The sequence below is a fragment of the Phacochoerus africanus genome, chromosome 9 (genome assembly GCF_016906955.1).
Source record: "Phacochoerus africanus isolate WHEZ1 chromosome 9, ROS_Pafr_v1, whole genome shotgun sequence".
Lineage (NCBI taxonomy): Eukaryota > Metazoa > Chordata > Mammalia > Artiodactyla > Suidae > Phacochoerus > Phacochoerus africanus.
Window position 1 is genome coordinate 69,615,746 of NC_062552.1, and position 18,390 is coordinate 69,634,135.

At 40.4% G+C, this 18,390-nt stretch overlaps 1 protein-coding gene across 1 annotated transcript in view; it reads right to left on the bottom strand.

Moving 5' to 3' along the window:
• The window catches only part of AP4S1 (adaptor related protein complex 4 subunit sigma 1), a 49,138-nt gene that overhangs the window by 9,820 nt on the left and 20,928 nt on the right, over positions 1-18,390 (bottom strand). The window contains exons 2-5 of the mRNA XM_047797142.1: positions 13,659-13,865; positions 9,407-9,493; positions 8,014-8,082; positions 2,418-2,429 (exon numbers count right to left, since the gene is read on the bottom strand). Of these exons, the coding sequence (XP_047653098.1) occupies positions 2,418-2,429; positions 8,014-8,082; positions 9,407-9,493; positions 13,659-13,796 (306 nt within the window). The 5' untranslated portion in view covers positions 13,797-13,865. The remainder of the gene's footprint in view (positions 1-2,417; positions 2,430-8,013; positions 8,083-9,406; positions 9,494-13,658; positions 13,866-18,390) is intronic.

Below are 18,390 nucleotides of genomic sequence, written 5' to 3' on the forward strand. Positions count from 1 at the left end.
GAGGGCCATGTGAACTTCCACTTCCAGGTCTGGAAAGATTTAGTTCCCTTCTCTAAGTGATGCAAAATTCCCAATCTGTCAGGTGGAGGTGCCTAAATAATTCCTAAGGACAGTAAACATTTAAGTCAGAGAGGAAGGGAGGGCAAAAATTATACTAAATAAAATGAGGGGAAAAGAGAGAAATTATGAGCTTTGGTATGAAAATAAAATTCAAACAAGAATGCTGGAACTCACTACATGGACCTACACTATACACTTGAGGGATACAAAGACAAACTCATTTCTACTTCTAATAAACACCTGGTCAATATATGATACAACACAATGAGTCCAACTATAATACACATCCTATTACATCTGATTGACTTTAAATCTCTGAATATCTAGACATGTAAGACTCTCTCATACTCTTCTAGGTCTAAGATTATCTCAGCTTAGTTACCTAGAGTCATGGCAACATCAAATATTAAGGCTGTTAGGATGCTAAAGCTCTTCTAGTTTAATTCTATCATTTTTGAGATGGCTTGTCCGATATACACAACTAGCTAGTTGGCAGCAGGACTGAAAGTAGAACTTGGATGTCTACATTCCTAATGAAGTGTCTATTAGCTTTTGTTATCTTCCTGATGACTTCTCTCTCTCTCTCTTTTTTTTTTTGTTTGTCTTTTTAGGGCTGCACCCTTGGCATACGGAGGTTCCCAGGGTAGGGGTCAAATTGGAGTTGTAACTGCCAGCCTACACCACAGCCACAGCAATGGGGGATCTGAGACATGTCTGCGACCTACACCACAGCTCATGGTAACACTGGATCCTTAACCCACTGAGTAAGGCCAGGGATCGAACCCACATCCTCATGGGCACTAGTCAGGTTCGTTAACCACTGAGCCTTGACGGGAACTCCCCTAGGACTTCTTAAAAGGCATTTTTCTTATCCCCCATACAAGGAGGAAGGGATTTATTTTGTTCCCTTTTATTGGCCATAGCTGCAGCATGGAGAAGGTCCTAGGCCAGGGATTAAACCTGCAGAGTCACCAGGGAATTCTGGAGAAGATTTATTTTGAATCAATTAAAAGCCCTTAGTTAAAATGGAATGTTAGTTGCTGAATGAAAATATTCCCTAATATACAACCTGGTCTTGGGCCTCCTGGGTCAAAAGGACCACAGATTTAGGTCATTCACCACTAGAGGGCACTCAGATTTCCTGAGTTAATTTAAAGAGGCTTCCAAATACTGCCCGCAAATGAAATTTATCAACTGACATTTTCTTTCAATAGTAAAAGATATAACACTGAAAATCAACTATACTCAAATATAAAATAAAAATTAAATTTAAAAAACAGTAAAAGTTTGGAGTTCCCAATGTGGCACAGTGGGATCAAGAGTGTCATGGGAGCACTGGGACACAGGTTCAATCCCTGGCCCTGCACAGTAGGTTAAGGATCCAGCATTTCTGCAGCTGCAGCTTAGGTCACAATTGCGGCTCAGATCTGATACCCTGGCCCAGGAACTCCATATGCCATGGGGTAGCCAGGAAAAAAAAAAAGGTAAATGGCCTGGCCATTTCCCCAGAATATACTGGCATAGTGGTTCTAGGCTTAGGTATCATGTGTGTGTGTGTGCGCGCGCATGTACATGTACACAAATGTATGTATACATATATACACATATAAAAATGTTATAATTAATGTATATTTTGTTAAAATTAATGTTACTATTTTAGATTCAAGCCTGGTGTTTTCTCAAAGGACTATTCTATTTATTGCTTTCAAGTGGTAAGCAGATTTCTGCAGTAAAAATAAAAGACAACTTGCCTGCAGAGCACTCATACAAGCTCAGTGGGCTCCTGCCAAAACCCACAGGCCTGCAGTATTCTAAGCAAATCATGCTTGTTCTTGGGGCCCTTGGATACTTTGATTTAAAAGGGAGAAAAGAAGAAAAGGAGAGTTTCTTTTGCTATAAAAGGAAATGAATACAAGCCAGGTAATTTCTCTAACTCTCCAGTTTAACATCCTTGAAGACCTTATTCTGATCATGTGGAGAATTTATGGAAATCTATACCTGAATCCATGAAAATCCATTCTCTCTAGGAGGACCAAGCACTTTCAGGCTGTGTATTTAAGTTCTGAAAAAGCCTATCCCATATGCATAAGTTAAATTACTATAGAATAGTGATTATTAACTATAATAGCATTGCCCTATCTGAAAAATAAAAGAATTGTCTTTGTGGAAAAGGATAGAGGGTTTCTGCAAAGCACCTGTACCTCTAGCTGTCTTGTCAGAGCCAGTGACAATTAGACTTCCAGATTCTGGATTCCACTGAATTGTTTTCCTGCCCCATGGCCTTTACCTGATCAGGACTAGCCTGTCCTTTGCCAAGTACTGCGGAAAACCTGGTTCACAGCACTGAAAAAGGATACATCTAATTCACTCTGGAAAAGAGAAAAGAGCCCAATATTATTTACAGTAGCAAATTATTGAAAACACGCTAAATGTCTATCAAGGGGGGACTAGTAATAAATTATAGCAAATCCACAAACGATGACATAGATACATAAGTACTGACATACTGTTAAATAAAAGAGCAAGTTATAAAATGGTATATATAGCATTATCCCCTGTATACATGTATTTAGAGAGATATAGTTAGCTATAGACAAATACATAAAACCTAGAAGAAAATGTACCTAATAGAACATATCAATAAGTGGCACACTCACTGATGATTTGCCATTTCTATTTATTTATTTATTTAATTTTTGTCTTTTTCTAGGGTCACACCAGTGGCATATGGAAGTTCCCAGGCTAGGGGTCTAATTGGAGCTGTAGCCACCGGCCTACGCCAGAGCCACAGCAATGTGGGATCCAAGCCACGTCTGTGACCTACACCACAGCTCACGGCAACGCCGGATCCTTAACCCACTGCGCGAGGCCAGGGATCTAGCCTGCAACCTCATGGTTCCTAGTCAGATTTGTTAACCACTGAGCCACGACAGGAACTCCTACCCTTTCTTTTTAAATTTTTTTCAGTGAACATATTTATGTCATGAAAAAGATGAAATACTTAATATTTGACAGGACTTAGGGTCTGTCAAGTGCAGCACTGACAACCCTGATCCCATGTCCTCAACAGCAACAATCCTCATCTCTTGCAAAACTGCCTCTTTTGAAGCTAACTGGGTTTTTTTTGTTTGTTTGTTTGTTTTTGTCTTTTTAGGGCTGACCCCACAGCATATAGAAATTCTCAGGCTAGGGGTTGAATCAGCTGCAGGCCTATACCACAGCCACAGCAACTTGGGATCTAAGCCACATTTGAGACCTACACCACAGGCTCATGGCAACGCTGGATTCTTTATCCCACTGAGTGAGGCCAGGGATGGAACCTGTGTCCTCATGGTTACTAGTTGGGTTCTTTACCGCTGGGCCACAATGGGAAGCCCCGGCTTTTTGTTTTGAAATGTGATGCTAAGATGCTTCTTTCAGTTCAGACAGCATGAGACTGAACTCCAAATTTAAGATTTGGAAACTCTTAAGATTAAAAATAGCCCAAGAAAGAATGTTTAAAACTCATGAACCTAAAAATAAATCTTTGATGACAAGGCATGCTCCATGAGTGGGACAGATTCTATTTTCTTTCCCATGATAATCTTCTCCCTCCTCTTTCTCTTCTTTTTGCTATTGTCATCCTAAACTGGATCATCCCTTAGTACTGTCCAAGTCCTATATAATCACCTGGCTTAAAATAAATTCTAATCTTTACTTCTGTGGTTTATGTGGTCACCACCTCTCTCCCTAGAATAACAGCTAGAATTTAGCAACCTGCTATTTATTCTCAGTTACCAAATATGATAATTTTTAAAACCTTAGCAATGATATTGCTCCTACCCACTCTTTATGCTCCCAGGTTTAAAACACTGCTATTTTGAGGAATTATATTCTTCTTGATAGATGCTCCCTTAAAGTGATGAACCATGGCCAGTTCTGAATCACGGAACCTGACTTGCAAATGGTCTTTCTTAAGAGAGTGGACATCAGGAGCTAAGCCTCAAGTAGAGCTATGCCATCCATTATGGTAACCACCAGCTTCATGTGGCAATTTAAATTAATTAACATTAAATGTCCAATTCCCCATTTACACTAATCACATTTCAAGTATTCAAGAGCCACATGTGGCTAGCACCGATTACACTGGATGGCACAGGTAAAATATTTCAGTCACCACAGAAAGTTCTGTTGGATAGTACTGATCTATGGTGCTCTCTCTGAGCAATCAATACAAAGATACATTTTAAAGCCAGCCTCAATGCCCCCTGTCCCCGCAAGGCCAGTCTCTGGAATGGCCCAATCTCTTGCTGTCCTTCAGCTTTGGAGGGCAACAGTCCCTTCCTGGCTAGATGCACTGTCATGTTGCAGGCATTGGGCAGCTTCCCAGCTCCAACTGCTGAATCAGGAAATGCTGACAGCAAGCCTCATGTATTAAGGCATGAGGCAAACATTATATTATTATTATGCAAACTTAGGCATGCATCAGAATGACTTGAAAGGCTTGTTAAAACAGAGATAGCCATGCCTCAACCCAGAATTCAGTATTCTGGGATAAGCCAAGAAGTTATATTACCAACAAATTCCTTGAACCAGGAACCACTAACAACTGCACTAAGACGATGAAAACAGGCTAACTGATTGTCCCACAAAGAAGGAATTTGCCAAAGTTTACTTCCAACACTAGGAGTTAGGCTGAAGATATAACTTTTAACATGAACTTTGCCCTTACCAGGCTTTAGAGCACTCAGTATTGCTCATTATGGAGCAGATTCTACTCTGCTCGGGAGGAAGCAGCTTAGAAACAGTTCCTTCCTAATCCTTTTATTTAAAAGCAAAATCAAATAAACAAGAAAATTTTGAAAAAACAGCTTGTACTACCACTACTTCCTTTTTTTTTTTTTTTTTGGACTATGCCCATGGCATACAGAAGTTCCAGGGCCAGGGATCTCACCCACGCCACAGCAGTGACAACACCAGATCCTTAACCTGCTGAGCCACCAGGGAACTCCTGCCACTACTACTTCTCAGGAATGTCTAACCAAGTCTCAGAAAAGCATATAGTGGTAAAGTAAAACATCTTCACTGATTTTTTTTTCAAAAAAACTATTGAATTTCAAACTAACTGCAAAGCTAATAAAGTGATCAAGACAGTGTGGTACTGGTAGAAAAATAAACATATAGATCATTAAAACAGAACTGAAAGTCCAGAGAAAGCGTTACATTTTTGGTCAACTATTTTTGACAAAGGTGCCAAGACAATTCAATTGGAGGTAAGAATAGTCTTTTCAACATATTCACATGCGAAAGAATGAAGTTAGACCTCGACTTCACACATTACATAAAAATTACTCAAAATGGACCAAAAACCTAAATGTAGAAGCTAAATTTATATTTACACACACACACACACACACACACACACAAAAAATACAACATTGAAATAGATAAAGTCTGATTTGGGACCAAAAAAAGAACACAAGAGTAAATAAATCTTCATGACCTTGCCTTTTTAGACATGACACCAAAAACATTTGCATTAATAAAAATAATCTAACTTCGCCAACATTAAAAATTATTATGGGAGTTCCCGTTGTGGCTCAGCTGGTTAAGAACCCAACTAGTATTCACGAGGATGCAGGTTCAATCCCTGGCCCTGTTCAGTGGGTTATGGATCCAGTGTTGCCACAAGCTGTGGTGTAGGTCAAAGGTGCAGCTCGGATCTGGTGTGGCTGTGGCTGTGGCACAGGCTGGTAGCTGTAGCTCCAATTTGACCCTTAGCCTCAGAACTTCTACATGCTGCAGGTGCAGCCCTAGAGAGAAAAAAGAAAAAAAACTATTGTGTTTACAGTTCCCTTGTGGCACAGAGCATTAAGGATCTGGTGCTGTCACTGCAGCAACTTGGATTGATAGGTTCGATCCCTGGCCTGGGAGCTTCCACATGCCATAAGTGTGGCCAAAGCAAAACAAAACATAAAAACAAACAAACAAAAAACTATTGTATTTAAATGTCACCATCAAGAAAATGAAAATAAAGCCACTGAATAGAGAAAATATTTTCAAATCATATCAGACAAGAGATGTGTACTCAGAATATGTCAAGGACTTTTACAACTCAACAATAAAAAGACAAATAATGAAGTTGAAAAATGGTCAAAGGGAGTTCCCGTCATGGCTCAGTGGTTAACGAATCCAACTGGGAACCATGAGGTTGTGGGTTCGATCCCTGGCCTTGATCAGTGGGATTAAGGAGGATGTGGTGTTGCTGTGAGCTGTGGTGTAGGTCACAGACGTGGCCTGGATCCCATGTCGCTGTGGCTGTGGTGTAGGATGGAGGCTACAGCTCCAATTAGACCCCTAGCCGGGGAACCTCCACATGCCAAGGGAAAAGACAAAAAAAAAAAAAAAAAAGGCAAAGAATTTGAACAGATATTTCTCCAAAGAAGATATATAAATGGGCAATAAACACACGAAAAAAATGCTCAACATTGTTATCCATTAGGGAAAAGCAAATAAATCAAAATCATACTTTATTGGCCTCTATAGCATTTCACAACCACCGGAATGGCTATAATCAAAAAGACAGATAATAACAAGGTTTGGTGAGGATCTGGAGAATTAGAACCCTCATACTTGGCTGGTGGGAATTTAAATCAGGCAGCCAGTTTGGAAAACAGTTTGGCAGTTCATCAAAATGATAAACATGGAGTTACCACATCACCCAGAAGTTCTACTCCTAGGTATATATACCCAAGAGAACTGAAAATATGATTCCACACAAAATGTGTACCCAAATGCTCAGAGTGGTATTATTCATAACAGCCAAAAATATAAATAACCCAAATGTCCATCAACTAAAGAATGGATTAACAGGGAGTTCCTTTGGTGGCTCAGTGGTTAACAAACCCGACAAGCATCCATGAGGACACGGTTTCAAACCCTGGCCTCGATCAGTGGGTTAAAAATCTGGCGTTGCCATGAGCTGGGTGTAGGTTGCAGATGACGCTCAGATCCCATGTCCTTGTGGCTCTGGCGTAGGCCAGCAGCCATAGCTCTGACTGGACCTCTAGCCTGGGAACCTCCATATGTCATAAGTGCGGCCCTAGAAAGACTAAAAGACAAAAGAAAAAAAAAGAAAAAGAATGGATTAACAAAAAGTAGTATGTCCACAGAGTGGAATATTACCCAGCAATAAAAAGAAAAGAAGTATGATACATGTTATGACATGATCAGTATAATCTTGAAAACAATGAGCTAAGTAAAAGAAAGCCAGCCACCAAAGACCACATATTATACTTTATATAATTATATTTATACAAATGTCTAGAACAGGCAAAGTTATAATAGAAACAGAAAATAGATTAGTGATCACTTAGGGCCTGGAGCTGGTGGAGGGGATAATTGAGAGAGAAATGCTAATGGGTATGGTATTTCTGTTTGGGGTGATGTAATATTTTAAACTTGATTATGGTAATGGTTACACAACTCTAGGTAAATACTAAACACTCTACACTTTAAATGAGTGAATTCCATGTTACTAAGTTTCAAAAAAGCTGTTCAAATAAAGGACTTTTGGAAAAAAACTCATGAATTCCTTAAGAGGAGTTGGTTTTGATCCATGAAGCCAAGATTTATATGGAAATGATTCTTAAACTAAAAAGGGTCCTAGTGTCTTGGGAGGGGAAACAGAAGAGACAAGAAAAGAGAAATCAAGTTAGAGAGCAAAACATTTTAATTGAGAGAAAGATACAAGAAGCTCTCAGTCTTGTAGAACTGGTTCTTTATAAAGATCTAAGACACACATAGGTTTGTAACACTTTGGATGAGCCAGAAAGAAAGGAAAGGAAAATTTAGCCTCATTTGAATTTTGACATTTACATACTAAAGTACTACATTAACACATGTTTTTGATATAGACCTATTTCTGGGAAATTGGGCTGAGGATGAAAACCATGATTTAGTCATTAGACTTACCACTCGGCTGAAGTACTCGTCTAAAACTTCCACAAAGTTATGGATGAATTCATAAATTGCCATCTCATTCTGAAATAAAAAAGGAAGGGTGCAATTAGTTTTAGTTTGACCCATGGGGAAACAGACATAGAGCTGCCCAGTCAGCAACCAGATTTAAGAGCACATAGCTTGGTAAACAGATAATGTGAGCAAAGGAGCTTCCTACTGACAAATATTCGGAATAGTTCTAGGACTTATTCGTTTATTTCTTTATGTTTTGGCCATGCCCGTGGCATGTGTAAGTTCTTGGGCCAGGATCGAACCTGTGCCACAGCAAAGACTCGAACCGTAGCAGTGACAACACTGATCCTTAACCCCCTGAGCCACCAGGGAACTCCTTGATTGACTTGTTTATTTAAAAGAGGCTTAACAATAGGGGAAGTATAGAAAGGCTTAATTTCTAAGGTTTCTCAAAAAAGTCCATGATGAATCTAGCTGAATGGGAACAAACTGAGTCTAGGGTTTAGAGTTCTACTCCATGACTTCATCACCAACTGGCTGAAGCAAATTTTCAGTCTTCATGCCATCACTTTTCCATCTGTGAAGATGGGGAAAACACCTCAAAGTTTGGTTCATGGATAAAAACCAATCCGCTGAGATTTCAAAGTATTGTAGATTTTTTTTTTTTTGTCTTTTGTCTTTTTAGGGCTATACCCGTGACATATGGAGGTTCCCAGGCTGGGCATCTAATTGGAGCTATTGCTGCTGGCCTACACCACAGCCATAGCAACACAGGATCCGAGCCACGTCTGCCACCTACACCACAGATCACGACAACGCCGGATCCTCAACCCACTGAGTGAGGCCAGGGATCGAACCCGCAACCTCGTGGTTCCTAGTTGGATTTGTTTCCACTGCGCCATGACAGGAACTCCCAGTATCTTAGATCTTAAACACCTTTCCGAGGATTCTATGGCCAAAGGAGCTGGGACTGCCATTTCTAAAAAGGTGAACTAAATCTGAGGAGATGTTATCACAACACAAATCATATTTACAGTTTGCTCTGGCTTCTGATGTGTCAGCCTGTGTTTAGTGCCACAGCTGACTGGCCTCTACACTTGGCCAAGCTGTCCCACTGTACTACACAGAACGAGGGCAGGACTCTGCTATTGCTTAGGGTCTAGGAAGGCTAGTGTTGTGCTTCTCCACAAGCTGCTCATCAAATGCAAGAAAAATCCTAGGTTTACCTCTTCCACACATCTTTCCTCAGCCTTGAAAAAACCAGTCTCTAAAGAGTCAAGATAATTCTTACGGAGGGAAGTAGGGAAGAAAATGCCAATTAAGGGGGAGTAAAAAATAAGACTGTTATTCCCAATTTTCTTGCATTTTTCCATGGGCTCTTCTATTATCTTACCTCAGTGTCATTAACTCCAACCACAATGAAGAGAGCTGCATACTGCCGATATATCAGCTTAAAATCCTTATATTCGATGAAAGAGCACTAGACAAAACACAATTAGATATTAATTCCTATGGTTGACAAGGGTTTCTTCAAAATGGCATGCATAATTTCTAGGTTCTGATTTGAGTATCTGTCAACACATTCCTAGAAAAATACAACATTAGGAGTTCCCGTTGTGGCTCAGCAGAAATGAACCCGAGTAATATCCATGAGGACAGGGGTTCTATTCCTGGTCCTGCTCTGTGGGTTAAGGATCCAGTGTTGCTGTGGTTGTGGTGTAGGTGGCAGCTGTATCTCTCATTCGACCCCTAACCTGGGAAGTTCCATATGCCACAGGGGCAACCCTAAACAAACAAACAAAAAAAAACAGAAAAATATTACACAATCTTTGCTGGCAGCCTCCTCACAATATTCAGGGTACTACTTGGAAGCATCTCTAGTGGGAAGTGGAGAAGTGGTCTTGGAAAAAAGCCCGAGCCTTCATATGGGTTCCCACCTGTACTCCTTCTGGTTCCTTTGTTTGGTTCTGTGTGGAACTCAGCAGGCAAAGAAAAAGTTGATAAATGATCAGCATTTTAAACTGCCTCCAACATGGAAATACAGCAACAGGAAAGAGAAGATTTTCTTCTTTCCATCTCCCCTGGGCGCCTTTTTTTTTTTTTTTTTTTTTTGCTTTTTAGGGCCACATCTGCAACATACGGAAGTTCCCAGGCTATGGGTCGAATTGGAACTACAGCTGCTGGCCTTCACCACAGCCACACCAGATCCGAACCACGTCTGCGACCTACACCACAGCTCACAGCAACGCCGAATCCTTAACCCACTGAGCAAGGCCAGGGATCAAACCCGCATCCTCATGGATCCTAGTCAGGTTTGTTAACCACTGAGCCATGAAAGGAACTCCTCTCCTGGGCTCTTTTTTGGAAGAAATTAAAGATTCCATTTTGTACTATTTGATAGCCACTGAAGTGCCAAATATATAGAGCATACACATATGCAAAAAAGAATCTTGACGAGTTCAGTCATAGCTCAGTGGTTAACGAATCCGACTAGGAACCATGAGGTTACAGTTCAATCCTTGGCCTTGCTCAGTGGGTTAAGGATCCGGCATTGCCGTGGGCTGTGGCTCTGGCGTAGGTTGGTGGCTACAGCTCCGATTCAAAAAAAAAAAAAAGAATCTTGATTTCTTTTTTTCCAGACTCATGGAAAGAATCAATGTAGGTTCTTTTTTTTTTTTTTTGTCTTTTTGCCATTTCTTGGGCTGCTCCCGTGGCATATGGAGGTTCCCAGGCTAGGGGTCGAATCGGAGCTGGAGCCACTGGCCTATGCCAGAGCCACAGCAACGTGGGATCCGAGCCATGTCTGCAACCTACACCACAGCTCACGGCAACGCCGGATTGTCAACCCACTGAGCAAGGGCAGGGATCGAACCCGCAACCTCATGGTTTCTAGTCGGATTCGTTAACCACTGCTCCACGACGGGAACTCCTGTAGGTTCTTTTTATAAATTATTTAAAGATGGCTTTTGTGTGGCAGATACCAGACAAAAATCTCCCATTGTAAACATTGCTTCATATGAATTAATAACTAGGTTACCACTACTGACTTATGGAGAAAACAACACCCTTCCCACTCATCTCTCTCCTAAAGTCACTGTACAAAGGGGAAGGGGAGGGCGCTGGGTGGATAGGAATCGGACAGCGGGCTGAAGGTACAGTGCTGCCCTTTCTCTGGACTTCCTTTTGGTGTGCTTGACCAAATGTGACTGAGCAACAACTGGATGACTTGGCAATGGGATATAATGCTCTTGGGCGCTCAAATGTGTCTGGGAATTAAGCTGCAAGTTTTAAATATGGAATTTCTTCCATGAGAAAGCCATTCAACAACCTATATAATGGAGGCATTTGGGGCTTTTATCTGAAATTAGGATAAAAGGTAATAAGTACAGGACCATTCTGAAGCTTTTGGTTCATGTAGAGCCAGTATAATTTCTGCCCAGTCAGATCTTTTGAGGAAACACAGCCTATATGAAAGAATTGAGGAATATTTTTCACAGCCTCTCAGGAGTTTCTAAGATTAAAAAAAAAAGAATCAAAGCACCCTTGAGGGTAGAATAAAAATGAAGCTCAGATTGTGTTACTTTAGTATCTGATTATGCCAAAGGCTAGTGGGTTCCATTTAAAATCTAAGATAATTTACAATGCTTCAGGAGTTCCAGCTGTGGCGCAGTGGATTAAGGATGCAGTGTCGTCTCTGTGGCATCTCAAGTCGTTGCTAAGCCATGCGTTCAATCTCCAGCCTGGCACAGTAGGTTAAGGACTAGCGTTGCTGAAGCTGTGATGTAGGTCACAGCTGTGGCTCTGCTTTGATCCCTGGCCGGGAACCTTAATATGTAGCCCCCCAAAAAAAGAATGCTTCAAAATTATCTAAGAGTATATTCATTCCAAAGCATGTATTTAAGAAGGTAACCTAACAGTGAAAATGGTGTTTGAAATTGTGTGGAGTGCCTGCATTCTGTGGAAAGATTCGAACAGAAATGCTTCTGCAGTTTGTTTACCTTTACTTAAAGTATGTGGCTATTAACACAGCCCTTTAATGGTTTTCTGCTTCCTTTTGACAACTACATAAAGCAGTGTGTGCCAGGGCAGGCCAAAGCAGTAATTCAAAGAGGACTCAGGATATTCCGAATGGAAAATCAATTTAGAAGCCAAGGGAAACACAGTTCCAATTTCTGAGCACCGAGGTAGCTTAATATTTTATGACTTACCAGTGGTTCCCGCAGTCTGCCTTTCTACACATGCAGTGAAATGGAGAATTGGCAAATTTAATGGGTGATTTAAACAAGCTTTCTGATTTTGCTCAGTGATTTCCAAGGGATTCCAGGTTTAGGACCTGGATAAAGTAATTCTACAATTAAAAGCCTTTGTAAAAATAAACTCAGGAGTTCCCGTCGTGGCTCAGTGGTTAACGAATCCGACTAGGAACCATGAGGTTGCGGGTTCGGTCCCTGCCCTTGCTCAGTGGGTTAACGATCCGGCGTTGCCGTGAGCTGTGGTGTAGGTTGCAGACGCGGCTCAGATCTCGCATTGCTGTGGCTCTGGCGTAGGCCGGGGGCTACAGCTCCGATTCGACCCCTAGCCTGGGAACCTCCATATGCCGTGGGAGCGGCCCAAAGAAATAGCAAAAAAAAAAAAAAAAAAAAAAAAAAGACAAAAAAATAAAAAATAAACTCAGTTTTGGGGGGTTTTTTGTTTGTTTTTCCTTTTAGGGCCACACCTGTGGCATATGGGAGTTCCGAGACTAAGGGTCAAACTGGAGCCACAGCTACAGCAATGCCAGATTCGAGCCACAACTTGCGGCAATGATGGATCTCTTAAGCTACTAAACAAGGCCAGGGCTAGAACCCGCATCCTCATGCATACTAGTCAGATTCTTAATCTGCTGAGCCACAATGGGAGCTCCTAAACTCAGTTTTAAGAGCATCAGAAGATAAATAAGTGAAGGTAAAACTTAAAAAATTAAAAAAAACAACACAGTTTAAAAAATTCCTATTTATCATTTTAATGATTTAATTTAATCTCAATTTTCACAGAATGGATAGATTTGTTATGTCATATGGATTCTTCAGCTTCCATTTCTCCCATCTACATAGTAAGTTCAAATCAAGTTCATTTTGTTTTTAAAATACTTATTCCAATATTATGTTGGTGGTAAATTTACAAAAATGATAAGCAGAGAAAAAAACTGCACTCCACATGAGAATCATGTTATTATCCTCTAGGATAAAGTGGGTCTTGAGTGTTACTCTCTGTACTGTTCATCTGACAGTCATCTTCTGGCTTAAAGAAAGCCATCTGCTACAGGCACTCCTAAGAGTGCCAAGGGCTGAATTCATATGAACAAAAAAAGACGATATGTCTATTAGTAGGAGTAAATTTGAGCTGCCACTTCCATGGTGCAGTGAGACAAATATGCTGACCTAAATACGAACCCAAGATTTTCCTAGTTTTCTTTGCTTTTATTTTTCTTAAGGGGATGTAAAGAGAGCTATGCTTTAGTCTTCATTTCATGTCATTTGTTATTTCCCCTAATAGCTATTAAAAGAATGGAGGTCAAGGAAAACGATGGCCCTTAAGACTCAGTAATAACAGATCTGCCACTGCTGAGTTGAATGCAGAGATAAAAGAGAGAATCAGAAACTTACTTGTTCACTGGATCGAGAGAGACAACTCTTTATGACTTCTGTTTCCAGAAGCGTGCGCTTATTAATCTCCACATGTTCATAGTACTTAGAAAGTCGGGTCTGCCCTTGTTTATTCACCATGAGGAAAAATTTTATCATTTTTTTTATGACCAGTATTTTTCCAAATATAGTTCAAAAGTTATAGCAAGGGGTAGCTGTAACCAGAACCTGAAGAATGAAAGAACAACAGAAAGGCAAGATCAAATTTCTCAAGAATCATATTAAATGTATCCCATACATGAACCAGAAGTAAATAAAATGTCTTCTAATAACATCGGTCTTCACTCCTATGAACCAAATGAGGTTTTCATAAACAACTAGAGATAAATTTTCATTAGTTATTTTCCAAACATTTTTGAGTATCCACAGTACTTCTGCTCATGTTCATTCAATTGATTCATCAATCTTGTTGGGCGCCAATTATGTGTCAAGCACCACAAGGGGAATATGGAAATGAAAAAGTAATGACTTCTGATCATCTGATCATTATACCTAGCAAGGTACTGGGTAGGTAAGTAACAGCAGTACAAAGTGACAAGTTATAACTGGGATAGGTATACCTCTATGGTGCACAAAAAGCAGGGCCAAGGAGCATCAGAGGAGTCAGAAACAGCTTCCCAGAGAAGAGGCACTTAAACAAGATCTTGAAGAAGTGACCCAGAGAGAACAACTCTGAGACAGAAAAAAACAGGGGTATGAAAGCTCTGGAAAGTTCACCTTGGTTGCAATTCAGGGAGCAGAAGGAATGGTCACAGGAAATTGAGCTGCTCACATACAATAAAATCAGCTTTAGAAGTCATGCTGGAGTTCCCTTGGTGGCACAGTGGTTAACGAATCTGACTGGGAACCATGAGGTTGTGGGTTTGATCCCTGGCCTTGCTCAGTGGGTTAACGATCCGGTGTTGCCGTGAGCTGTGGTGTAGGTTGCAGATGAGGCTCGGATCCCGCGTTGCTGTGGCTCTGGCACAGGCTGGTGGCTGCAGCTCCAATTTGACCCCTTGCCTGGGAGCCTCCATGTGCCACAGGAGCCGTCCTGGAAAGGGCAAAAAGATCAAAAAAAAAAAAAAAAAAAAAGTCATGCTAAGGAATATGAACTTTATTCTATGGACAATGGAAACAGGATCAGAAGTGAAGTCCTTCTTTCCTCAGTGTTGGAAGCAGTAGTAACATCAGCTATTTGTCAGTCCTTGACCAAGGCCCTATAACAAGTCCTCTAAGGTCCTGTACAGAGCAAGTTAAATATACTATTTAGTTCTCACAATCCTCTGAGGCAGGGACTTCTATTATCCCAATTTTAAGGACAAGCAGGAGTTCCCTGGTGGCTCAGTGGGTTAAGTATCTGGCACTTGTCACTGCTGTGGCATGTGTTTGGTCCCTGGCCCCAAACTTTGCATGCCACAGGGCGTGGCAAAACCCAACTAACCAACCAAACAAAAAACCAAAAAACTAAGGACAAGTAAATTGAATTTTATGAATGTTATGGCACCAAAGTCCCTGGAGTACTGTGTGTCAGGGGTGAGATGCAGTTCAGAGGCCAAGCACATGCACAGATCTGTGACAGCCCTACTCCTCCTCTTCATCCAGGGATTCATGCTTATGGTTTTATTTCAGACTCAGTTGTATTGAATCTCATGTTCATTCCTCTTATACTTAATATAGTTTTTGAAATAACCAATGCAAAAGAGCACAATATTGACCAATGGCCAATTCTTCTTTCATTATGAGCATCAGAGCTGCCTCACCAGCTCATCTTACAAAATCATATTCACAGTTTATAACACCTTTGAAAATCAGTACAAAAGACTGTGGTTAATAATAACTCTTAAATGACATTTGAAAATTTGGAATCATTTTATAGGAATAGCTGCAAAAGATTATGAGATAATACTTGAACTAAGTTGTATATTATTTTTTGCCCTCCTCGTTCATCTCTTGTTTCCTCAACCCTATCAGACAGGTGGTTATGTCACAATTCCAAACATTAAGAACTGGTTAGAGCCAGATCCAGCCTGGCAAAGCCTGGGGCTTCTGGGTTCATTCAGTGTGCAGAACAGGATGTCATCTAGACCAGCTCAGTGAGGATTTGACAGCTGTGCCATGGGGGAGGCCTGCGGTCATTCACTCCCTTTTCCAGGAAGATAAACTCACTACTGTAGGTTGGATTGCAACATATTGTGTTGTTTAACCATTTGGTATTAAGTGCTGCTTTTATTTTCCTTACAAGTTACTGCCAGTAAATTATGAGATGACTAACAAATTAAGATTACTATCCTTTCTTTTATTCCCTTTCAGCAAAGTTATTTTAAAACCATCTTTATGAAAGTTAGAAATTACAATCCTATACCCTGGATCCCAAATGCAAGGTAAAAGAAAAAAGTATTGTCTCAAAGGTACTCATGGCCAAACCTTTGCCTTTAAATGCCCTGGTTGCATTAAGTGGTAAAATGAGAAGTAAAATGATCCCTTTGAGATGCTACACCAAGGGATCAAATTGGTTTCCACCTTATAAGCACAGCATTCCTTCCCACTGACTTCAAGAGCAAGGATGACAAACAAGCACATGCTGCACTGATACCCATTAGGACACAAGTCTTGAAAATAGTAGCTGAAGGCATCTAAAGACTTGAATATATCCTTTTTTTTGCATGCTCATCAACAATCACACAATTTACAACTGTAGGATTACACAGTGATAATAAAGCAGACAAGCAAAACTGTAAACTATTTCTATTATAAAATATACCACACCAAAATATACAATGTGGAGACTCAGACAGGTACACGTTTGAGAACTGAAGATGAATGCCTTAAGGACCTATCCTGGTTACTAATTTTCTGGGAGGAAAGAGACCAAATAATTATGGAACTGAGGTAGGGCTGTAGGAAGGAATATGCTTGGACAAGTGCTGGGAGTGGTCAGGGAGCAGGTATGAAATTCCTCTGTTAATAAAGTCTTTGCATTTAACACACACAGGCTGAGGAAGATGTTTTGATTGCCAAGAAGTTAGGAGATTCCACACCCAAGAACCTGTGTGACTGTCCATGAAAAATTAAAGAAGAATAAAGAAAGGAAAGTTCACCAGTGAAGGCACTACACAAAGAGTGCTAGGACGCCTAAAAGCCCAGACTAGGGAGACTGGTAGAATATGAAAAGATCAATGTCCCAACCCCCTACATGATGTAAACTTAACACTCAGAGAAAAGAGAGACTGGAAAGATTGAAGTAAATATTGAGTTAGGCACAGTTTTCATATTTCTGATGTTGTATTTCTGGAAGTTAGAACGAGAAGAGTCTTTATAGGCTGTCAAATCAAAGATGACAAATAGATTTCAACTTGGGTGCCAACTGTGATTAACTGTACTAACTGCTTTGAGCACTGTGTTGGGAAGGATTCTGAAGCTGTTTTCAGGTCCAGAACAAAATGATGTCTTGAATGATGAGTAATGGCAGTTGTGGGTTGGGAAGCAGGGCGTGGCAACACATGCACCTTGTATCTGTCATCTCTGATGTGCACTCCCTTCATTTTGTAGATGGGAAAACTAGTAATCTGAGTTGTAGAGTGAAGTCCTGAATTCTGGTCTCCTGACTCATAATATAATGCTGTCTTTAATTTATCACATTGCTTCTGCCTTACTCGGTGTCATTAACTGTTCATTTAATCTTAATAAGCATCAACTTCAGGTAGCTTTGTGAATGATCAACTCAATTTTATCTTTTCTAATGTCGCTACACAATTAATTTGGAAAACACCGAACAGTTCACTACATGAAAACAGTAGGGTATAAAGTTTCTAGAAATGAAAATAGTATTTGATGATGGGGAACATCCTTTCTAGCTCTAAATGTTTTCTACGTATCCCTGAATCATAACATTGTAAAACATACACACACACACACACACATACTCAGGTAATATAAAATAAAAAACTTTTTTTTTTTTGGCTCCATGAAAGTGATTGAAATAAAATCCCCAAGTTAAAAGGCAAATTTCCACCAAAAAAAAAAAAAAGTATAATAGTCAAAAGCATGAACTACAGCTTGACTGTTTGGCTCTACTCCTAATTAGCCTTGTGATCCAGAGCAAATTACTTTTTTTTTTTTTTTAAGGCAATGCCGTGGCATATGGAAGTTCCTGGGCCAGGGATCAAACCCACACCACAGCAGCAACCCAAGTTTCTGCAGTGAAAACACCAGAACCTTAACCTGCTGTGCCACAAGGGAACTCCTATCTCTTTTTTTTCTTTTTTTGGTCTTTTTAGGGCTGCACCTGCGGCATATGGAGGTTCCCAGGCTAGGGGTCTAATCGGAGCTGTAGCCACTGGCCTAGGCCACAGCCACAGCAATGCCAGATCCAGGCTGCATCTGTGATCTACACCACAGCTCACGGCAATGCCAGATCCTTAACCCACTGAGCAAGGTCAGGGATCAAACCTGCAACCTCATGGTTCCTAGTTGGATTCGTTTCCGCTGCACCATGATGGGAACTCCTGATCTCTTTTTTTAATCTTTATTCAGATGTTCCTTCTCCATAATTGTAATCCATATGGGTGTAAATTTGGTGTTCTGATTTTATGACTTAATATTATTTTAATCTGCATTTTCCCATTGTTTTCATAGTCTATATATTTATTTTAAAGATTAAAAGACATCAGGTTGGTGTTCCTTTAACTTGGTTCTCAGTTTGTAGTATTGG